General features: G+C 38.9%; 3 protein-coding genes across 3 annotated transcripts; all 3 read right to left on the reverse strand.

Annotated features, from left to right (window-relative positions):
* Nucleotides 1-1,512: 1,512 nt before the first annotated feature.
* On the reverse strand, nt 1,513-2,370 carry LOC138766506 (olfactory receptor 5B12-like). The gene has a single exon (XM_069944095.1). The coding sequence runs from the start codon at nt 2,368-2,370 to the stop codon at nt 1,513-1,515; it is 858 nt and encodes a 285-aa protein (XP_069800196.1).
* An 8,996-nt stretch (nt 2,371-11,366) lies between these two features.
* On the reverse strand, nt 11,367-12,341 carry LOC138766507 (olfactory receptor 5B12-like). The gene has a single exon (XM_069944097.1). It carries the CDS (start codon nt 12,339-12,341, stop codon nt 11,367-11,369), a length of 975 nt encoding a protein of 324 aa, XP_069800198.1.
* Nucleotides 12,342-18,471: 6,130 nt separating this feature from the next.
* On the reverse strand, nt 18,472-19,449 carry LOC138766508 (olfactory receptor 5B12-like). Its single transcript, XM_069944098.1, has one exon. It carries the CDS (start codon nt 19,447-19,449, stop codon nt 18,472-18,474), a length of 978 nt encoding a protein of 325 aa, XP_069800199.1.
* Between the last annotated feature and the right edge of the window lie 5,884 nt (nt 19,450-25,333).

Consider the following 25,333-nt stretch of genomic DNA (forward strand, 5'->3'; position numbering starts at 1 on the left):
TAGCCGGTTGCATCAGGAAAATACTTGACTCGAGTAACAAGCATTCAAGCATTTTGGTACTTACTTATCTCTACCCGATATACAGTATATATATATATATATATATATATATATATATACAATTTATCACTCCTTTATTAAAATTACTGAACCATGTGCACCCTTGTATAAACAACTGAGTGACTGTGTAAAGATAGTATGAGGAAGAATTGTTTTCTTGTAACATTCTTCATTAAATTTTGCATTTGTAACCTTGCGTTATTGATAAGCTCAAGATGCATAGAAATCCTACTTTATCCAGTTATTTTATCCAGTTATTTTATCCAGTTATTTTTTGTCACATTACTAGTGATGAGCGAATACTGTCCGATCGAATAGATATTGAATATTCGATATTTGTACGAATATCCCGCAAATATTCAATAAATATTCAATAAGGGTTCAAATCCCCCAGATTCCGGTTTCACCCTCCAAATGGTCAAATAGATGTTTTTCACTAATCGAATACTTGTTCCCATAGACTTTAATGGGATCGAATATTCGAATATTTGCGGGATATTCGTACGAATATCGAATATTCGAATATCTCATTATTCGCTCATCACTACACATTACCATATTTTTTCTAATTGACATGCATACGGTATGCTTTAATTTCTATTCTAGCCTAAAGTCCTTAGTTTCTGATGGGCAAGTCAAGCACTACACTACAAGTCATAACAGCTGTTCTTTTTAAAGTCAGTGGTCATTAATTTCTGGCGGATGTAAATAATCATCAGAACCATTTTTAATTGCTGTCATGATCTGGCAGTTTTTCGACTAAAAAGACAGTGTGTGAACATAGCCTAAGAATAAATATGAACTTTTTTTTTTTATTCATTCTTGTTGTGTGACAAAAATTGGTTAATTGAAAACTTTTGAAAAAAAAAATCACAAAAACCATCCTTGTGGTTTAGTGTTTGTGCTACTCTGGCACGTTTAGGCACTGGTAATATATCTCAATTCTCCTACTGTAAAGAAGAGTCAAAGAGGATTTGTCATTTTGTGTTCATGCTACTCTGTTGTGCTGGCCACGCCTCACCACTCCTACCTCCTCCCCCCTCCCTCTTCTCTATGAATATTCTCTGCTGCACATGCACAGCTGATGCCAAGGGCCGCGTGAGCTGTCTTTAGGTGGCGAATGCAGGAAGCGTGCATCTTCTGACATCAACGGCGCATGCGCAAACTTGAAAGATGCCACAATCATGCAGGACGCCAGGCAGCAGAGATTATTCATAGAGGAGAGTGAGAAGAAAGGAGTGGTGAGGTTTGCCAGAACATGACACAAAAGCTAAACCCCAATTTTGACTCTTTACAGTAGGAGAATTGAGATTGCACACCATTGCTTCCACAGACACATTACCTAAAGGTAATATGCTCACTAAGGGATTGCCGCTTATAGCACACTGTCAGCACCTCAAGTCGGGTTGGAGTGCTGAAAGATTATCTTTAAAAGGATTAGCACATAGCAAATTAAACTCTTTTTTTCATTCCAATGGCATTGCCCATAATTATATAGCAGAATGCATCTGCCTTACACTTCTCAATCCTCCTTTTAAAAGCTGATTTGACATCTTTATTCTTGAGGCTGTATATGAATGGGTTCAGCATGGGGACAACTGCCATGTTAAACAAAGAATGCAATTTCTTAGAACCTAAACTGTTACTTGGTATAAGGTACTGAAAGATGAAAGTTGCGTAAAGCAACACAATGACTGTAAGATGTGAGGAACACGTGTAGAAGGCTTTTCTTCTACCCATACTGGAACGTATCTTCATTATGGACCTAATTATAAAGATATAAGATGTTAAAATGAGGAGAAAAGGAATGATGAAATATATCATAAGTCCTTGGGTATTTGCCAATGTTTCCAGTATTGTGAGATCACTGCAGGCAATTTCCATGATGGGAACAAGGTCACAACAGAAATGGTCAATGATATTTGTGGTAAAACAAGAGATCTTGGATACAAACCAGATAAAGGGAATGTATTGTATAAAACCAAATATCCAACAAAATGAGGCCAACAGAAGACAAATCTTAAAGTTCATGAAAACTTTGTAGTTCAAAGGCCAACAAATAGCTACATATCGATCATAGCTCATGGCTATCAATATGAAAAGTTCATGTGATGTTAAGGATGCAAATATATAGAACTGTACTATACAGGCCAGGTAAGTCACTGTGTTGTCTCCAGTGATGAATGTTAAAAGGATCTTATGCAGGTTTATAGTGGAGGACATTGTGTCCACTATAGACAAATTAGCAAGGAAGAAATACATGGGAGTGTGAAGATGAGAGTCCAGACAGACCAGGAGAAGAAGACTCATATTCCCAATGAAAGAAATTACAAAAACAGATAACACCAGAACAAATATTGGAGCCTGGAGATCAGGAACATCAGATATCCCTTTTATAATGAAATATGTTATTGTTTGATTGGCCTTCATAATTGTTTGAAATCTAATGTTATCTATGATGTTACCTACAGCAAACAAATACTAGTTTGAGATTTAAGATAATCTAGTACATGATCACATTAAACCTGTTATAAATGTCATCCATAATAGGAATCTACCTACCTAATGAGGTTGACCTTCTGGTCCCATTCCTGTCTACTTTTTTGGGGAATTATCTACTGGATGAAAATACCTGTTTACGGAGTGGATCTACTTAGGGGGGCCTACTCAATGGAGTTCCGACCTACCAGGGAGCCTACTTAATTAATTACTACCTATTGCGAAGACCTAACAACCTAATATGGATAATCTACCTACCAACAGTCATACTGTTCAGTACTTTTTAAAATTTTGTAAGTGAAGATCTACAAAACTACTTAGTGGATGAACCTACCTGTCCTCCTCCAACTTTTATTCAATGAGGCACAAAAAGGGGGACCATCAAGGAGGAAATTATTAGAGTTTGGGACACTATGGATTGGAAGTTTTTCTAAGTGGAGTATACAGTAGTTAGATAAGATACTGTAACAGTGAGAAGCATAGAGCTATGTGCAGTAAATTCAGCAGATTGAAATTGTGGCTGGAATAAGTCTCTATGGTGGTCTGGGCTGAATAGAGAAGATGAGACAAACGAGCAACTCTTAGCAAAGAAGAAACCCCCTCTGAGTCAGTGGATGTATTTGCACGGTAATCCATTGGCCTGCAGAGCCTGTGTAGAGCTTGTACCTGTATTTCCCCACTGTATTTACCCGATAGACTGGAACTCCTGTTTGACTGGTGTCCATGGTCCAAACCAAAATCTGAAAACAACAATATTTCTACAATGTTTATGGTCCAGAAGTTGAGGCTGCATGAAGGCTGGTAATCTGCAAAAAGATATTATTATTAATATTATTAGTAGTAATAGTGTTAGTATTAGTAGTTTGTATAATTTAGGCATTTTACTCAAAGTTAAAATTACCTTCCGTTATGTATACACAACTTCTAAGCAAACTTATACAGGTATGTCTCAAAGTTTACAGATTACAAACAGAATTCACTTTTTAGTACTACAGTTATTTGTTGCTTCATTCCTTCCACATCTTCTCTTTTAATGGCTTTTAACTAATGTCAAATGTTTTACTACAGACCCATATATTCTGTATACAATATGGTGGAGAGCAAAATACAGAACAAATACAGTAGTTACAAATAACTAATTTATGCCACATTCACATGTAGTATGACACCGGCTGTTCTGTGACCCGGCCGTGTCACAGAACAGCCAGTGATGTGTCAGTGAAGTTTATCCCAGCCAGTACTGCAGTACCGGCCGGGATAAACTTTAATTCTATTAAATTGGGATGCGGGCGCATCTGTGTGCCCCCGCATCCCAATTCACTATTGAACACAATGGAGAGTGCAGCCAGAGCTACACTCTCCATTGAGGGACCTGTCAGAGTTGTGCAGCCGCTATTTAATAAATAGCGGCCGCTCAAAACTGACACATCAGTTTTCCCTGTGGCCGCTAGCGATCCCGGCTGGAGTGTACACTCCACCCATGATTCCATAGATGACAGCACAAAATAAATTTTGCAAAAAGGTATATACTAGGAGGCATGGCACTACCCCCCCACCACCACAGAGATAGTAATGGCCAATCTGGCTCACCTGGACGTGGTTCTGAGATCTACGGTGCTCTGCAACCAACAAAGTGTAGTCCTTGAATAACGGCACTGTAAGAATGAAAGTAGTGCGGCACTCGTATGCGATCCAAAGTATGATTTATTTAGCCATACAGGACAGAGATGTTGCACACAAAATAAATTTTCTATTAGTCACGGCCGTTGTTGCAAATCGGCAACAACGGCCATGATTAATAGGAAATTTACGTTGAGTGAACGTGGCTTTAATATGTAAAAATAATAGCTCAAAAATAAGAAAAGCATCACAATATGGGACCAGTGACACACCAGGGTCCTTGCACTTACATTTGCCCCTCTGCCACAATTTTATTATGCATGATACATGACAATTAAAGAGTCTTGTTATAGATTCTGTATTATGGTCCAGAAGCTTAAGTGTAATTCTCTTCTTATCAAGGACATTGAAGGTGACTTTATACTTTAGTGCATGAAAGTACCATTTTGAGTACCATCTACCAAAAATATACATATAATTTTTTTTTAATCCAACCATATATAGAAATGTATATTGAAATCCATACATACATATTCATTGTATCTTTAAAGCCACATATAAATCTTAAAGTATCTGTTAACATTTATATTGAATGTATCAGTTGTCATACGACTGTTGTTTCATTCTGTCCGTAGATGTGATAATCCAGTTAGAATAAAGAGTACTGCGGCTTTTTATAGTATAGTTTATGGCTATAATAGATCCCTTTGCTCTTCCAAGTTCCACTGGGATGCATTACACTTGTTTCTTTTTTTTATTGATTCTAAGATTTATATTTACTGTATTACTTACATATTTTACATAATGACCTGGTGATGTTGTTCTTGTACAGATGTAGTCACCACCAACTTTCTTGGTGGCAGGCAACTCTTTTTATGTGCTATGTTATGCTATTGGCATGGCACATGTTAGGAACCGGACAGCAGGACAAGACAAACAGTGAGCCCTAAGCTCAGCCCCGCCCACTGTCCTCTACCTATTTTCCACAATCCGCCCTAAAATGGCGGCGAGCAACTGGGCGGCAGTCCCTGCGCTGGCTAGGTGGGACACAAGGACAAGACAGACAGACAAAACACAATAACGAATGGTCAACAGTCCGGGTCACAACAAACGGGGAGCAAAAGTACAAAATCACAATCCGAAGGCAAAGTCAATATACAGGCAGTATGGTCAGGGGCAAGCAGCAAACAAGAATGGTCAGAAAGGCAAAGCAGGGTCAGAATCAACAGAGCAAGAATAGAAACACAGAACCAGGCAGAGACAAGCTCAATATCCGGCAATGAGAGCACAGACTGGGTTAGTTATATAGGAGGCCAGGATTCTGGTCCAGAATGTAATTGGACCATCCCCCTGATCTCCAAGCACAGACACCTGAGAACAAGACAGATCCACTGGCAGGATGACCTGTCAGTCACAGCAGAACCCAAACACAGATTAACCATGACATGGCCAGACAGAATTCAGCAGGTGAAGTCGGGTGTGTCTCCCAACAAAGGTGAGCATATAAACCAGTGTTCACACACTGCAAACAAAACACAGAAACAGGATACAAGAAAATCAGTGCCTTCTCGGCCGAACAGCACGAGCCGAGGGGCGCATAATGCTCTGCAGAGATACCATCCTGACAGTACCCCCCCTTTTACGAGGGGCCTCAGGACCCTCACAGGACTCAACTTCACTTAGAAGATTGCCATCTGACTCCCATTCATCAGAAGAAGAGTCCATGGCATGGAGAACAGGCTTACTGACAGGACGAGCAGAAGAACATGATAAATTGGCATCAGATACAGTTTATTTCGCCGGAGGGAACCTGTGCGCCCAAGTGACCTTCCTGGGAGTCACCTGAACGCCGATGATCTGGGTGCAGGTTTTCTTGCCGCTTGGGACGCTTGTGGCAGAAACTGATGAAGTGGCTACTGTCACCACAGTAATAACACAGACCGTTGTGTCTACGATGTTCTCGCCTGGTCCTGGCGTCCAATTGTCCCAGCTGCATGGGCTCGTCCTCATGTATATCAGGGATAACAACAGAGTGTTTGACAGAGCAGGGGACAGAGGTCTTAGAAGGGTCAGAGTCTATTTTCTCCCTATGTCTGTCACGGAGCCTACGGTCTATGCGAATAGCCAAATTCATGGCCTGCATTAGGGTGGAAGGATCTGGGTGTCCTGTCCAGGCATCCTTAATGCCATCAGCCAACCCCTGCTTAAATTTGCATTTAAGCGCAGGATCGTTCCATCCGGATGGAACGCACCACTGGCGGAACTCGGCACAATACTCCTCCACTGGTCGCTTGCCCTGTCTCAAAACTGTCAACTGCCTCTCAGCTGCTGCTGCCCTGTCAGGGTCATCATACAGTAATTCGAATGTGGAGAAAAACTGATCCACAGAAGACAATTCAGTGGCATCTGGAGGCAAAGAAAAGGCCCACTCCTGCGGAGGTCCTTGTAAGAGTGACATAATAATGCCCACTCTCTGGCTCTCATCGCCAGAGGACCGGGGACAAAGTCTGAAAAACAACTTACATCCCTCTCTGAAGATCCGAAAGGCCCTTCTCTCGCCCTTGAACCTATCAGGAAGCTGCACTGGAGGTTCTGGGGGAACAGCAGCAGATAGCATGGCATTTTGGCCCAGGAAAGACTCTACCTGCTGCACCCGTTGCGTAAGGTCCAGAACAAGCTGGTTGAGACTTTGCATTTGCTCAACCAGAGCTTTCATGGGGTCCATAGCAAGATGGAGAGAGAGAAGAGAAAGAAAAAAAAAATAAAATAAGGCCGGATATTCTGTTAGGAACCGGACAGCAGGACAAGACAAACAGTGAGCCCTAAGCTCAGCCCCGCCCACTGTCCTCTACCTATTTGCCACAATCCGCCCTAAAATGGCAGCGAGCAACTGGGCGGCAGTCCCTGCGCTGGCTAGGTGGGACACAAGGACAAGACAGACAGACAAAACACAATAACGAATGGTCAACAGTCCGGGTCACAACAAACGAACAGCAAAAGTACAAAATCACAATCCGAAGGCAAAGTCAATATACAGGCAGTATGGTCAGGGGCAGGCAGCAAACAAGAATGGTCAGAAAGGCAAAGCAGGGTCAGAATCAACAGAGCAAGAATAGAAACACAGAACCAGGCAGAGACAAGCTCAATATCCGGCAATGAGAGCACAGACTGGGTTAGTTATATAGGAGGCCAGGATTCTGGTCCAGAATGTAATTGGACCATCCCCCTGATCTCCAAGCACAGACACCTGAGAACAAGACAGATCCACTGGCAGGATGACCTGTCAGTCACAGCAGAACCCAAACACAGATTAACCATGACATGGCCAGACAGAATTCAGCAGGTGAAGTCGGGTGTGTCTCCCAACAAAGGTGAGCATATAAACCAGTGTTCACACACTGCAAACAAAACACAGAAACAGGATACAAGAAAATCAGTGCCTTCTCGGCCGAACAGCACGAGCCGAGGGGCGCATAATGCTCTGCAGAGATACCATCCTGACAGCACACCACAAAAAGAACTAAAGGAGCCTTTCAAAGGCCAGACACCTTGCTCATATATACAGTATGGTAGACAGACACTCACTTAACTTTTTTGGGCCTGGCTCAAGACCACTCATATCAGTGAATTTACATTATACTTGACTTCGGCATATGGTATTGACTATCACTTTCCTCTTAAACAACTCTAAACATGTACTATTTTTGGTGTGAATATAGTCATAGCTTTATTTAAATAAAGATTCTTAAAGAACTAAAAAATGGGGAGCCATGCTCTTACTTGTTACTCTAACAGAGCTAATGCATATTAAGAACCCCAGTGAACCTAATAAAGATCCTTACACCTGTGCTTAACCACTAAACCCATACCCGAATGATACCTCTCTGATGTCAGAACCTTCCCTTCCCCCTCTACATAAGGTGATTTGTTTCCGGAGGTGGCCAATCATCTGTGTGTGGAGAGAGCAGGAGGGCAGCAGGCAGTTAGAGCAGAGCAGGGAGAGACTAACAGAGCGATATAGGGACAGAGGGGAGGATAGGATAGAAGGGCTGATTGTGGATAGATTATGGGTTGTTTTTTGATGGAGCTGTCAACCCAGTGTCCAGTTTACCAAGTAACTGGGTGCCTATAGGAATTCACTGGGACCAGTGAACACACAGTCCATATTATTCACTCACTGGGCACTGTAAACTCCTATTGAGTTATACCAAGCTACTGTTATACTGGTATACTAGAACACAGTAGGAGTGGAGTGCAACCACTGATTATAACACACTGCCTTGGTGGAACAAATACATCTTCATCCCCTGATGATGATGACGACATTTAGGGGACCAGATTCCAAGTGGGGTCTGTGACATCACCATTGTAGTCTTGGACGAAGTTTTCTTCACATAACCTTTCTTCCTCCCGTGGCATACAGTACGATCCCATACTTTTGACGTAGGCTGCCTCAACCCCCCCCCCCCCCCCCCCCTTCCTTGCTATCCTGGCTACTTTTTGGCCTTTAAACCAGTGCAGTCTCAATGGTTCCTTCCAAATGCTGACTGACCTGACATTCCTCCAAAAGATCTGAAGGGTGGGGTGGCTGAGACTCTGGGGGGAGTGCTAGGCTTCACAGAAGCTCTCATGCTAATAAATCCTTCAAAGCTTACTTGTGGCCGAGACTGAGCAGAGGAAATGTCCTGTACTTGCCATGAATTGATGTTACTTTGTGAGGACCCTTCTGATGATTACTGGCTCCGGGATGACTACTGACTGTCATTGAGCTGGAACTTTGAAGGATCTTTCCCAATACCAGCCTGGCTAGTATTCGCCTGACCACTAGGTCTTACTGGGACATGCAACCTTCATCCAAGCCTGTTGGGACCACCCTGAGTCTTTCCTGAAGGCTGTTAATTGAACTGTTACCAGACTGCAGCTCATGCTGGGTCACATTAAAATAAAATAAAAAATCAATTAAAATCAAAATGACATTGGCACTCATATTTGTGCCACTTAAACTACATGGGGATATAAAGGGTGCCGCATAAGTGGAGGTGAAAGGGTACTTGGAGCGGAATTGGAAGGTGTTAAATGGTTAATGAGAAAGTATATATATTTTATGCCGCTATTCCACCAAGGTCCACTGCTGTCCATGGCTGATTCTGAATGAATGATTGACTGGTTGATTGACTTTTTTTTTTTATATTGTGTTTTTCTTACAAGAACAAATTTATTATTCTGTAATAGTCCCAGTATTGTAGCTACTATAATTTGGCTGTTCTATTGAAATTAGTAATTTGAATTGCAAATCTTAATGGGTTTGACCCAAAATTCCAGAACCTCAGTAAATGAATTTTCGGTTGCTTCACTCCTCTCTACTGGCCACTATTGGTTAAAATCAATCAACCAAACAAACAGTAAATTCTCTTCAACTTTCACCTGACTCTTGAGGTGCCAAACCAAAGCTTTGACTGTGTTTAAAACATGCCATGTATTTTTTATTCATTCATTATTTTTTGTACACATAATAAAATATCATGGACATCTAACTTAAAGGGGTTCTCCAGAGAATTATTATTTATTTATTTATTTATTTACTAATATATGACTGTTGTTTTGTTTCTAGGAGATGAAATATTACACGTAGTGGGAACCTCTAGGTTTCCACAGGGGAAGGATTGCCCTTCCTCTTAGTTTAAATGGTTAATATCAATAAATTAAAAATATAATTGTACATGATACCAGAAAAACATGGCAATATCAATCAAATAGAAGATACAACTATAAAAACATTGTGAAGATACATTTTGCTTTTTGTCTTTTAGTCCAGGATTGGAGAATTTGCTCATGAACCCCCCTGGCATTGGCATTTTCTTCTTAGACTAGAGATGTACTGATTAGTTTCCTTACTGGTAATCATGCTACTGCACGCATGCCTTCAACCAGTATATTGCTACCCAAGTACCTTAAAGCCAAATTATTCAGTTAACCTGCTTTTTGCAGTGGCCTTAAAGGTAAAGTGACCAAACGTTGTTATATAATACGGTTAGTTTATTGAACTCATTTTGTTCAGTAAAGTCCAAAGTTGTTTCACAGGATCCTAGTGTCAATCGTCTGCATTTTTTCTCAATGAAACAGTTAGCCCTGCACTAGACCTAGCCCACACTTCTGCTTCAACTGCTCGTGTTCACCACAGATTTCTAAAATACTCCTTTAAAAAAAAATGTGAGCCTACCATTAATGATTAGCTCCTGTAGGCACTAGAGAAATGTTCATATTCTTTCCAGTCAGAGACAGTGGGAAATTTATCAGTGGATTCTGAGTAGGTTTTCGGGGCAATCACGTATTTGCACAAAAATGGGCTGTTTTGTGCAAAAAAATTTCTATGCTACTGCCCTGGACATTTCCTGTTAAGCACAAAGGTTGCAGCAGAGAGAACTGGTAAGTATTAGACTTGAGATTTTAAACAGAAATGTATACCAGCTAATGTGAAAATTTAGTTTTTTCTTGAGTACCCCTTTAAAGTTTTAAAAAGATATTTGAAACATAAAATTTGTAAAAATTCAAAAGCACATTTAAAAAAAAAAAGAAAAGCATTAAGTCCTACTAAGTAATATACAAAGACTTGGCCTTCCAACCACCATAATAATATACAGATGCAGCAGAGTTAACAGTCAGCCCTGGTGGTTTAACACATCTACTCCATGGCTCTGACTTTTCACTGGTATAATGTACAATATAGTAACAAATAGACATAACAGCAATAGATTATTATTAGCAACCATATTGATCACTGGGATTCTTTGTTTTTAGAACTTTACCCAAATTAAAATGTACATAAATTGTAAAGCATATGTTCCAAAGCATTTGCTTAATGATCAACTCCTTTAAGATTTTTTTTATATATAAATGGTGATCAAAAAATATTAAAGTTATCAATAATTCAAATAGAGAAAATAAAAAAATATTTATATCTTCTAGGCCATTAATATCCCAGTCCTCCGTTCACACAGAGCAAAACTGGCGGAATTCCCCAGCCTCCCTGTCATAGTGACAGACTATGTGAGGCTCTGCGCTGAAGAATGGACATGTGCATTCTTCAGCGCAAAGAGAGGAGGCGCGCGAGCCTCCAATAGATTCTCATTATGACACGGAGGCTGGGGAATTCCGCCAGTTTCGCTCCGTGTGAATGGAGGAATAAGTTAGATTTTTTTCTTCATTGTGATTAGACTGCTCACAATTGTGCGGCAGAAATCAGCTTTACACTTCCTAATCCTCCTTTTCACAGCTATTTTGACATCTTTATTCTTAAGGCTGTAAATGAATGGGTTGAGCATAGGGACAATAGCCATGTTAAACAAAGAAAACATTTTCTTGGAGCCTAAACTATTGCTTGGTATATGATACTGAAAGATGAACGTTGTGTAAAGCAACATAGTCACTGTAAGGTGTGAGGAACATGTGTAGAAGGCTTTTCTTCTACCAATACTGGAACTAATCTGAATTATGGACCGAATTATAAAGATATAAGATGTTAAAATGAGAAGAAAAGGAATGACAAAATATAACATTAGTCCTTGTGTGTTTGCCAGTGTTTTCAATATTGTGACGTCACTGCAGGCGATTTCCATAAGAGGGACAAGTTCACAGCAGAAATGGTCAATGATATTTGTAGAAAAACAAGAGATCCTGGATGTGAACCATATAAAGGGAATGTATTGTATAAAACCAAATATCCAACAAAATGAGGCCAACAGAAGACAAATCTTAAAATTCATGAAAACTTTATAGTTCAAAGGCCGACAAATAGCTACATATCGATCATAGCTCATGGCTATCAATATGAAAGCTTCATGTGCTGTCAAGGATGCAAATATGTAGAACTGCACCATACAGGCTAAGTAGGACACCGTGTTATCTCCAGTGATGAACGTTAGAAGGATCTTATGAAGGTTGACGGAGGAAGACGTCATGTCCACTATAGATAAATTAGCAAGGAAGAAATACATGGGGGTGTGAAGATGAGAGTCCAGGCAGACCAGGAGAAAAAGACTCAGATTTCCGACAAGAGAAGTGACAAAAATAATTAGAACCAGAACAAATATCGGAGCCTGGAGCTCAGGAACATCAGATATTCCTTTTATTATGAAATATGTCACTGTTTGGTTTGGCTTCATGCTTCTTAGTAGTTGAAATAAAGTGCAATGATGTCACCTAGACAAACAAATACTAGACCATGAGATCTCCACCATTTAAGAGCCTCCAGCATATTATTTTGACCACATGAAACCTAATAAAAATGTCATTCTTGGTGGCTTATCATAAGCATTTATGAATAAATTGGCAAGGCCAGCATTAGAGTGAGGAAAACCTGAAATTGGCCCTTGCCCTTCATTTTCAAGACAGGGCTCCTCCAGTGATCTAGGACATTGGATTTTTGTCCTGTTGTCCATGATCAGGGACACAATGATAGCTCACTAGCCCTTACTCTACATCCCTGGACTTTCAAGCGCTGCTTTCAACAGTATCTGCATCATTAAGGCCTTATGCACACGTTCAGTAATTTTTTCTGGTACTGAAACAACCCGCTAAAAATTACGGAGTGGACATCCATATTGCATCCGTATTCCATCCGTATTGCATCCGTATTTCCGTAAATCCATTTTTACTACTCCAATGCTTTTCAATGCACTTAATCCGTATTTTTTTGCGGAAATACGGATGCCAACATGTTACAATCCGTAAACATTCCGTAAGCAATTAATTTCAATGAGAGGATCCATAAAAAATCTGGGTCCTCACCGGGTCTGTACTAGGACATGTCTTTTTTTTTTTTCAGGACTGATTTTCATCCATTTCTGCTACTGATAGTGTGAATAGCCCAATAGACATCAATGTGCACTAAATTACGGAACGTGTGCATAAGGCCTAAGACACACATGCAGTTAAAATCTGTGAGAGAGAGCAGAAAACCATTGGCTAACTGCCCTATCAATAACAAGAAATCAGATCAGTTACTGTCACTCATAGTGTGTCTCATAGAAGAGGAGGAAAAAGTCTATTGTGCCTATTGTGGCATCAAATAGAAAATAAGTTTATTTTTACTTATGTTGGTACAAAGGGGGGCATTAATAAAGGTGAAGAGGACATAATCACTTACCAGGCAGGCCTACCTAAATACTTAGGGCTCTATCTACCTTATCAGGGGGATCCACCTACATATTGGTCTAACTACCTATCTTCTTATCAGTGGAGATTACCTACATATTGGGGACCTACCTAAAGGCAGGGCCTACCTACCACAAGTTTTAAAACTACCAACCTAGTGTGGGGGCCTACTTAAAAGGGGGAGTCCAACCTACTGAAGTAACATTCCTACCTAATGGGCCTACCTTACTAATGAAGGGGGCCTACCAACTAGAGTCCCTTTTCTGCCTATTGACTTGGGGGGGCTTATCTACTGGGGGAGGCATACCTATTTACTGGGTGGACCTACCTACCTAGTCACTGGGGCCCTATCTACGTAATACAAGGACCATATTAAGGCTCTACCTAATTGAAGGACCTACAGACCTATTGACCTACTAGGGGAAGCCTAATTGGACCTAGGAAAGGAGCCCTTCCTAATGGGGCACACATAACTACTTGGGTCCCATACTTACCAACTGCTAGGACCTACTTACATAGAAGGGGTGACCCACCACAAATCGGGTCTACAACGTTTGTAATAGAACTGCCAGCGTGAAATGCAGCAGCACTGTTATCTGCAGAACCTGTATACAGCTGGTATCTACCACTTTAAGATCTATGTATAAAGCATTTGAGGTCCCACTTTTAATTTTGCCCAGGTCCATAACTTTTCTAGAAACTGGGTAAAATATTACTTAATCCATCTCTTCCCCTATTTTTATTTTAGGGTATACTAAACGTAGGTTTAGGTTTAGAGTTTAACATCTTTCTCAGGAGCCTCCATGTATTTTTATCAGGTCCTCTACAAAAGTCAATATAAAAAACTAAGGCAGGGGAGAGATTTTTCTTTAGTCATATACATCTTTGCATAAATGTTTTTTTCTTCCTCGGGTTCTACTGTATTTTGAAATCTCTATGGTCCTGATTTAACACTCTGAATCCAGAACTGTCTGGTTTTGTCCAGAGCACCATTCAGAGCTCACCATGTACACCTTAACTAGCTCTGGTACAATGAAAACTGGGCTGTGATTGGTTGCTGTTGGAAAATAACAGACAGATTTGCTTTCAGGTACATTGACAAATCTGGGCTAATGTCTTTTACATTGCCATTATTATTTGGAACAATGTATTTGTCTTAGAACCTGAAAACTCCTGTTTATCTGAAAAATCGGATAACAATTATTTTTCTGAAATGTTTATGGTCTAGAAGTAGAAGTCCCAGAATTCATCCGGCAATCTTAAAATGTATTAATTTTGACAGATTTAAAGCAAACTATTATTATTATTATTATTAATACACAGTGAGGCTATGTTCACACATAGTAAAATAATACCAAATAATATTACCGTAATTTTCACAGAAAATCAAACATCTTAAGTCTATGATCCTACAATGTCTTTTTATGCAATTGAGGGCCATTAAAATGGTCATGAACATTATTTATGGCTTTAATTATCGAACATAGGCCATTATTTTGCTGGGGGAAAAAAAAATTGACGGTCATAAGGAATTACGGCCGTTATTATATATTGTGTATGCACTGGCCGCCAAATTCCCACTGACTTCAATCGAACACATTATTATATTGAAAATATGACCATATTTTAAACCTTAAAATTCTTAATATTAATTTAACCTTAATATTCACACATAGTATTCCTGTCAGTCTTTTTTAAAACCAAAACCAGGAATCAATTAAAAAAAAACTTAAAAACAGTGCAAATCATTCCATTACACTTTTGCCCTGTCAGTTCCACTTCTGGATTTGTTTAAAAAAAAAGGCTGACCAAAATACTGGCGGAAATACTATCCGCCTTTTCTATTTAAAAAGACGTCTGTTTTTGCTGCAATTTTATAGACTTCAATGCAATACACTGAAGTCAACGGGATGACGGATGTCCAATTCACACAATGTATAAAATGACAGATGTCTGTGTGGATGACGAAATATTGATCCCATCAATTATTTTTTGACCTGTTTGACAAACAGTGAACGTTTTTTTTTTTGTAGTTGTTTACTAACAGTTTTTCTTTTTTTCACTGTCCTTTCACCGTTCTTACTATTAAATTTAATGGACTTTTTCAATTAAAGACATACCCAAAGGCCAAGTAGTCCAACTAAACTAAGATTATTTTTTTAAATTGATTAAAATCAGCTACCATTGTAAATACACAGCTCCTAAGCAGACTAATGTGTCTCCATGGTTACAGACTACAGATTCCAGTGTGCAGTCTGATGCTACAGTGACTCGTTCTATCATTCCCTCTGCCCCCTCTTTTTAGTGGCTTTTAATTTACCTCACATTTTCTATGCAGGTTGTTGTTTTTGTAATTTTGGAGTCATAAAGGTTTGCCTAAGAGCTGTACAAAAAAAAAAAATCGGTGGCTGTACAAATTGTTCTGTCTTTTATTTTATGTGCACTGGAGCAATTAAAAAAAAGCTGTACAGTTATACATACCCATTCATTTGTTTCTATGTAGAAAAACAAAAAAAGCAGAGCTATAAATCAAACAAAACAAGAAAAGCTCAGAAATTACAACTGAGAAGGCAACAAAAATAGAAGTATATGGGGCAGTGATAGCAGACACCCCCAGGCCCTGGCACTTGCATTGGTCACAGCTTGATAATTGATACATAACAGTTGATGGTTTCTGTTATGGATTCTGTATCGGGTCCTAGAATTTCAGTTTAATCCTCTATCGTGGATATTGAATATGGCTTCATGTTATAAAACTGAGCAATATCTGCATAAAAAAATATCAGTTGTCATAACACTGCCGTTCAATTCTGATTCTCATAGATTTGAGATTCTGGTAAGAATCAATAGAAAGAGTACTGTGGCTTTATATAGTATGTTTTATGTCTATAATAGATCCCTTTGCTCTTCTAAGTTCCACTGGGATTCATTACACTTATTTTTTTTTCTGAATTGATCCTTAGATTTATATTTACTGTATTCCTGATATATTTTACATAAGGACCTGGTGATGTTGTTTTTCTACAGATGTGGCCACCGCCAACTTGATTGGTGGCAGGCAACTAATTTATGTGGTACATTATTATATTGGCATAGCACACCACATAAAGTACTACAGAAGCAGGGACACCTGTCAAAGCCCAGACTCCTTGCTAGAATACACACTATGGTAGAACAACACTACTCAGCATTTTCCTGGGCCTGATGCAAGACCACCCAACTCAGATAATGTACATTACACTTGTGTGTTTTCATATGGGATTGATTGATTTCCCCTTAATCAACTGCAAATATTGACTATTTGGGGTATCACAATAGCCATAGCTTTATTGAAATCATAGAATTAAAAAATAATAAACCAGGTGAAGTGTTAGGCCCTGGCAATTTACAACTACTGTGGGATACCCAGTTGTCTTACATACAGCATTCTTAAAGCTGGTACCTAGAGATGAGGGAAAATTTAATAAATTTGCTTGGCAGGTTCGCTAATTTGTGGCATAAAATTTATGAACTTCTGAACCAAACTTTGTCGAACTGCACTAAAGCAGTTGAATAATTGTTTAGCTGTTTTGGTGTGGTTCAAATGTTCGCTTATCAATACTTATCTGTCTCCACTACCCTGGTGTCCTCAGTTTCCAAAATCCCACTCAGCCAATTACTGAGGGATAGCACCAGGGCCAGTGATTGGCTGAGTGGTTTGTCAGCTAATCACTGGTCTCGGCGCTGTCCCATCTCAGTCAGTCAGTCATTGGCTGACTGAGACGAGACAATGCCACAGCCAGTGATTTGCTGAATGGGTTGTCATTTTTGTTTCGAAGAGTGCAAAAATTCACTTCACTCACCCCTACAGGTCACTTTTGTTTAAGATTAGTCCACCACAACAGGAAAATAGGAAGTGCTATTGGACCATATCAGCTTGTGCACCACTTGCGAACATTATGGACATTTGATAGCAGAAAGCCTGACCTAGAGTTGGCATCCCTACCTAAGCCCCTGGGGGCCAGACTGTTCTCTGTTTGGGGGGGGGGGATTTACTTACCCTAGTAGTTGGGTATTCCACTATGATCACCTGTCTGGCTAACCCTGAACTTCTATTCCCTTTCTTACTAGATCATATATTTGTGTGGCTGTCATCTGCTAACTTAGCAAACATGTTGAGGTGTGCCAAATCAGGATTGATCTCCCTGGCGGTATCCAGATACAGTAGCAGTTTTATTTTTCTGTAGTTTTTCTATGTTTTTTATGTTACTATAGTGCTGGATAGAGATGATCGAAATGTGGTTCTATCGAACTCGAACCTAGCCGAACCTTCTGCATTTCTGCATTCCTGATGCCTTCCCGGTCTGTGGGGAAGGAGGAGACAGCCCGGGGACCGCCTGGAATTCCGGGATTCAGCCTAGGTAATAGGCTGTCTCCTCCTTCCCCACAGACCATGAAGGCATCGGGAATCAAATGCAGAAGATTCGGCTAGGTTCGAGTTCGAAAGAACCTAGCATTTTCTGCTGTTCGATCACTTTCTAGCGCTGGATATACAACATTACTACTTAGAACTGTTGCATACTGTCCTTCATGCTGCTGCTACTCCTTCTTAGGGTATGCTTCAGAACTAAGCACAGTATTTCTTTTTTTTCTGTGTGCTATGTGTTGCAAATTTCACACCTCAGCTAGTTTCCATACATCCTGAAACATAAGTCTAAAAATGGAATGGAAAAATGGAAATTAGAAATAGCATGTGCAGAGAAAAACTGTTGAAAAACTGATTAATTAAAATACATGGCCCTAGACAGATAATGGCGGGAAATGCAAAATAACTCATAAACACATATAATATTGGTTCTGAAAATTCACCTAAAATGACAATTACACTGGATAATAAAAATGCATGTTTTGTTTTTATTACAATAAATATTTTTTTTAACTCATTGCAACAACAATATTGTAAACAATTATTGTGATGATCTATGGAGCTACATATATAATGTAACTTAAATGGTAATGCACATGTACCAGCACATGATATTTCTATAAAGAACATGTAATAAAAAAAAACAACTACACCAACTAAAAAAACATACAAAATTGTTACTGTCAGAATGTTGAGGCAAATATAAAACAATCCCTTAAGTTAAAAACTGTAATCTAATTTCTTTTCTTCTTTCCGATAACACTACCGATCATTACAGAGCAGAATGAGTTTGTGTTAAACTTCATGATCCGTCTCCTCAAAGCCGATTTGACATCTTTGTTTTTAAGACTGTATATAAGTGGGTTAAGCATGGGGACAATCGCTGTGTTAAACAAAGAAAACAATTTTTTGGAGCCTAACACATTACTTGGTATAAGATACTGAAAGATCAAGGTTGTGTAAAGCAACATGATGACTGTAAGATGTGAGGAACACGTGTAGAAGGCTTTTCTTCTACCAATACTGGAACGGATCTTCATTATGGCCCTAATTATAAAGATATAAGATGTTAAAGTTAGGAAAAATGGAATAATCACATAGACAATCAGTCCTTGTATATTGGACACGTTTTCCAATGTTGTGATGTCACTGCAAGCAATTTCCAGGAAGGGGACAAGGTCACAGCAGAAGTGGTCAATGATATTTGTGGAAAAACAAGAGATCTTGGATATTATCCAAACATAAGGAAATACTTGTATAAAGCCAAATATCCAACAAAATGAGACCAAGACAAGACATGTCTTATAGTTCATAATAATGTAATAATTTAAGGGTCTACAAATAGCTACATATCGATCATAGCCCATGGATGTCAATATAAAAAGTCCATGTCCTGAGAGGGATGCAAACATATAGAATTGTATTATACAGGCCAGGTAGATCATTGTGTTATCTCCAGTGATGAACGTTAGAAGAATCTTATGTAGGGTGACAGTTGTAGACGTCATGTCCACTATAGACAAATTAGCAAGGAAGAAATACATGGGAGTGTGAAGATGTAAGTCCAAGCAAACTAGGGAAAGAAGACTCATATTCCCGACAAGAGAGATGAGATAAATAAGTAAAACCAGAACAAATATTGGAGCCTGAAGCTCAGGAACATCAGATATTCCCTTTATGATGAAATACATCACTGTTTGATTTAGCTTCATATTTCATCATTGTTATAGTGAAAATACCATGAAGTTGTCTATAACAAACAAATAAAATAGACCATGAGTTCTCCACCAAATTAGAACCTCTGGCTCATCATCTAAAAGGGATAATTTCCCCAAACTTGCTCACAAAGTCCCTCTGAGCATTTTAAACCATCCTCCGTCTTTCTAGCTTCTGTCTTTCCTGAGTTACAATATTTTCTAAAAACCTGTCTATATCCAAGATGGTGCCAGCTTGGAAATTACATTTCCCATCATGCAGTGCATCACCCTGATTGGTCCAGATAGAGGAAAGCGACCGGAGACACACCAGTAGTGCCTGAAATAGGGTGGTGTGGCGTAAGGTTCTGTCAGAGAGGAGAGAGACTGGAGACACACAAGCAGTGGCTATGGGAAGGAGAGAGGCCGGAGACACACAGTGAGGGAGACAGAGGGAGACGGAGACACACATTGATCTTCAGCAGCTGTCAGGTGTCCTTCGTCACTTTAGTGGGCAGAGTTATAATCCCTAACCCAGCCCATTGAAGAGAGGGAGGACATGTGATGAAGGAGCGTGTCGGAGGACTCCATTGAGCTCATTTTTCGCATCCAGAGGGGGTGAGTCAACAGAAAAAGTGCCAAAAGCATGGACACATCAGAGATTTCAATCAATACAACATACTAAATATAACATATAACATAAATAAAGTTATACTGATTCTTCTCCCATCAATCTGCTCAGCTTCTTCTGGTCTATAACATGATGCTGATAGCTTATATAGCATTTTCATGTTAACGTATTCCCTTTAACACAACTACAATAAGGTGTTTATAGTATATAATAAAGGTATGGATAGTCCCACTGCCTAAATAGCTATGTAGCAGTTTTTATGCCCTTTTTATTTTCAGTTACCCTTTAAATTGCCATCATTATTCAGTCTAATCTATTTACCTGATAATCTGAAATTTCTTTTAGCCGGGTGTCCATGATAAATGAACCCGAAATCTGAAATTAACAATTTTTCTGCATTATTTATGGTCCCAAAGTTGATGCCCCAGAATGTACAGTACCTGGTAAAAGTTTCAGGGTAGGACTAATACATTACTTCATTGACTATAATGGAGAGAATCAGTCATACTAGATTAAGAGCTTCACCTGACTATATTTGGTGATTGCAGTTGGTGTCAGGAGTAAGTTCCTTTGTGATCTTTAACTTTTGACATGTCTAATGAATTTATTTGACAAAAACACTTTAAAAGAAAAAAAGAACTCCAAATTTAAAAATCATAAAAAAAAAATACAACTTTATGTTCACAGTACGTAAGTTTCCGGACGTAGCGCGTTCCGTGAATAAGCAGCCGGAGATTTACGTACAGTAGTTTGCATACAATGGAAAGTATACGATCTACGGCTGCACAGTTCACACTACGTAAGAACTTACGCCAGGTAACCGTAACCGTACGCGGTGCCGTAAAAAATGAACCAGGCCATTGTTTGAGGACGAAAATGCCGTAACTTTCGCCCGTAGCGTAACATGCAGTCCCGTACGTAGTGGTGATTTCTTCATTTTTGCACTTTTCTTTGCCGATCCAAAAGGTTCTGTGGGGTGTCCGGGGCTAGCCGAAGATTTCCAAGTAAATGACCGCTGTCAGATCGTTACGTAGGGCGCTCGGGAAGCGTAAGTAGACTACGGGCGTAAGTTCGCGCTCCGTACGTAGCCGGACATATACGTAGTGTGAACATAGCCTTAATTTGTAAGATACGCAATTTTAGAAAACGAGGAAAGCAGTAATTATAGAGGTGACACTATACAGACCATAAAAATTGCTGTTTTGAGGGATATTACAAAACATAAGAAAAAATGGAACTCTGATCCTTGACTTGATCATTGACAATGCAAAGACTTTCATAGTTTATTTACAGCTGTATAAATACAGTATATCACATTGTAAACATTGAAAGGGTCAGTTACCATACACCTGCCATGCAATGCTTTCCATTGATGTTATAATGTGGAATTGACTGGAAGCACTGCGGCTTTATATGGTTTATTTCATGAATATAGTTATTCCCTCTGCTGTTTTAAGGTCCACTGGGATTCATTATGCTCAACTAATTTTGCTGATTTATTTCTATCATTTATGTTTACTGTAGTATTTATATCTTCGGCATATGAAGCTGGTGATACCCAATGTCACTTCTTAATAGGCTTTACGGTTAGTAAATGCAGTAGTTCAGTGATTTTGGGACTGATAAGGGATGGCTTTTTTTATTTTTTTTTATTTTTTTTGTTTACTTTGTATAGGACATTTCAAAACAGCCAGTGTCATTCCATTTTACAGCTGAGTTTAAGTAAAACTAACATTAAGAAATAAAAAGTGTTCAATAAAAAACTGCAGGAAAAGTCACAGGGTGATGAGAAATAGTTTTTTTTTCTTGTGTTTTTTTTTTTTTTTAAACACAATTGCTGATGCTGGAAATTTACCTGTTCAGTTACTATTAGTTCCATTTTGGAAGAAAAATTTTTTTAAATGTCATTTAACAACTTATTTCACAAACAATGTTGATAAACCTACCTGTGTGTCAATTTCGCCTTAAATCTAATCTTATTTTAAGCCTTTCACAAGAACTTGAGGTTGTCACCTTCCCCCAGCATGTACAGTATAAACACTATGTAGACTATGAGGAGATAGAGAGATTGTTATCTAAATGGGAATTCTTGAATTTTCTTCTTAATATGTTGGGATTAGGGACGGTCCGAACCTGCCGAGGTTCGGGTTCGTACGAACCTGAACTCTCGGCAATGATTCCCGCTGTCTGCCCGCTCCGTGCATCGGGTGGATGCAGCCGGAGGACCACCTGGAAAACTGGGATACAGCCATAGCCATAGGCTGTATCCCAGTTTTCCAGGTGTTCCTCCGGCTGTTATCCACCCTCTTCACGGAGGTGGAAGACAGCGGGAATCATTGCCGAGAGTTCAGGTTTGTACGAACCCGAACCTCGGCAGGTTAGGACCATCCCTAGTTGGGATATTGTGATGAAAAGCTGTTAAAAGATACCACAATCTATCACCCAAAGGGTTACTCTAGCTAATTAAAATTATAATATATTGCTGCCCTTGCATAGAATGCAACATAGATCCTATTCTCACTTAACCATGCTCTCCACACATCCTCCTTTGGAATCTTCAGGTCCCCCCGCCGAACGCTCCTGGCACTACTTCCGAGATCAGTGGCCAAAGTAGGAGAGGGTCACGGCCTTTATTTGAAAGAGTGGGTTGTGACTCTAGAGACATCTTGGAAGTAGAGGGAACTGATTACTTCACAGGAGGACCCCGGGGGAATGTGGAGAGGTAAAAATAGAATCTTTCTCATGTTTTATGCAAGAACAGCCATATATCAAACATTTTAAATGGCCTTAGCAACCCTTAAACTTATAGAAAGGTAAAGTTGGATACATCTGTAAATTAATCGAAAAAAAAAAATCTCTAAACAAAATACATTAAGAAAACACCAAAGGCCCACTCCTCATACTCAAACAAGTTAACACATAGTAAACTATTATTTTTTTCTTCATTCAGATAACACTGTCCACCATTAGTTTAAACCTCCTGATTCTTCTTCTAAAAGCTGTTTTGACATCTTTATTCTTAAGACTGTATATAAGTGGGTTGAGCACTGGGACAATTGCAGTGTTAAATAAAGAAAACAATTTTTTGGAGCCTAAGCTATTGCCCTTTATAAAATATTGAAAGATCAACACTGTGTAAAGCAACATAGTCACTGTGAGGTGTGAGGAACACGTGTAGAAGACTTTTCTTCTACCAATACTGGAACGTATCTTCATTATAGACCTAATTATTAAGATATAAGATGTTATAATGAGAAGAAGTGGAATAACGATACATAAAATCAGTCCTTGTATATTGGCCAGTCCTTCCAATATTGTGATGTCACTGCAAGAAATGTCCATGATGGGGATAAGGTCACAGCAGAAGTGGTCAATGACATTTGAGGAAGAACAAGAAAACGTGGAGACAATGCAGATGAAGGGAACAAATTGTATAAAACCCAACATCCAACAAGATGAGGCCAACAGTAGACATATCTTATAGCTCATAATGATCTTATAATTCAAGGGTATACAAATAGCAACATATCGATCATAGCTCATGGCCGTCAATATGAAAAATCCATGTGCAGTTAAAGAACCAAACATATAGAATTGCACCATACAGGCCAGATAGGACACTGTGTTATTTCCGGTGATGAATTTTAGAAGGATCCTATGTAGGGTGACAGTGGAAGACATCATGTCCACTATGGACAAGTTAGCAAGGAAGAAATACATGGGAGTGTGAAGATGGGAGTCCAGGCAGACCAGGAGAAGAAGACCCATATTCCCAACAAGAGAGATGAGATAAATAAGAAAAACCAGAATAAATATCGGAGCCTGGAGCTCAGGAACATCAGATATTCCCTTTATGATGAAATATATAATTGTTTGATTTGACTTCATATTTCTCACTGGTATGAATAAAGTACTAAAAAATTACCTATAGCAACCATGACCATGAAAAAAACTGTGTAAGCAACTACCGACTAAACTATTTTTACCATTAAGGAACCTCCACCACATCATTTTGACCATATGCAGCTTTCGCCTTACATCCCTGGTGACACCAACATGAAACTGTAATGTTATTTCTCACCATATGGTGGTATTATTTTACCACTATATTGCGTTATTATTTGGTCAGTATGATGACAGTATAGTTCTCCATTTTAGTCTTTGGAATTGAAGAAGATAACATCTCAGGGACCTCCATGTATTTTTCATTACCCCTATACAGAATTCGACAGAAACACAGAAACACTAGGTAAACAATGCTGCTACAGTCCCTTGATGATACACTGAATCAAGACCATTTTTTTTTTTTAAACATTGTAATACTGAAAACTTTTGTAAGGTAAAACAAAAACAAAAAAATAATAATAATAAATAAATAAATAAATAAATAAAATAAATAAATAAATAAATAAAATAAATTTCTTCATCATTCTGCAACCCCATAATGACAAAGTGAGAACCGAATGTTAGAAATTTTTGCTAATTTGAAGGGAAAAACTATCATTTACCATTATGTCCGATCCATTACTCAGCACTTAGCTGAAGCCCCTTTGAAAGCGATTACAGTGATGTGCCGCAAATATAAGTTTAATATTAATGTTGGGTATTTCCATCTTGTAAATTCAGATTTCTGGCCCCTTCACCCTGCGTGCATCTGGTAGCTGAAGTTGGGAAGTTGGGAACTCCCTTTGACATTTTTGGGACCACTTTTAATCATAAAATTACATGAACCCCAAAATGCTTCCCTTAAAAAAGTACAAATTGTCCCACAAAAAAGCAAACTCTCATATGCCAGGAAGCTGATTTTACAAGAAAAAAAAATACTTTAACTGTTTTTTTTTTTTTAATTGCTTTACCATACAGTAAGAAAATTATTGAAAATAATTTCCCTTGGTCAGTGCAATCATAGCAAAACCAAATTTACAGTTTGATATTTTGGTACCATTTTGGGGTACACATACCTTTTTGATGACTGTCTTTTTTGAGAGGTAGATTACAAATGGAGAAGCTGTAATTTTTATTTTGATTTTTTGTTGTTGTTACAGATGTGCTGATACCAAATATGTGTAACTTTTATTTTATTTTTTATTTCATGTAAAGAGTATTTTGTAAGGGGAAATTCCTTATTTTGGGCGGTATTTTTCCCCTAATATCCAGTCTATCATCTGCCATAAAAACTTATAGGCACATGGACCATGTAAGAGGTATATTTGACTAGTAGCCCGTTTGTTGTGCAATAACCAAGCTCCGGCAATTAGAGATGACAGTACA

The sequence above is a fragment of the Dendropsophus ebraccatus genome, chromosome 10, assembly GCF_027789765.1.
Source record: "Dendropsophus ebraccatus isolate aDenEbr1 chromosome 10, aDenEbr1.pat, whole genome shotgun sequence".
Classification (NCBI taxonomy): domain Eukaryota; kingdom Metazoa; phylum Chordata; class Amphibia; order Anura; family Hylidae; genus Dendropsophus; species Dendropsophus ebraccatus.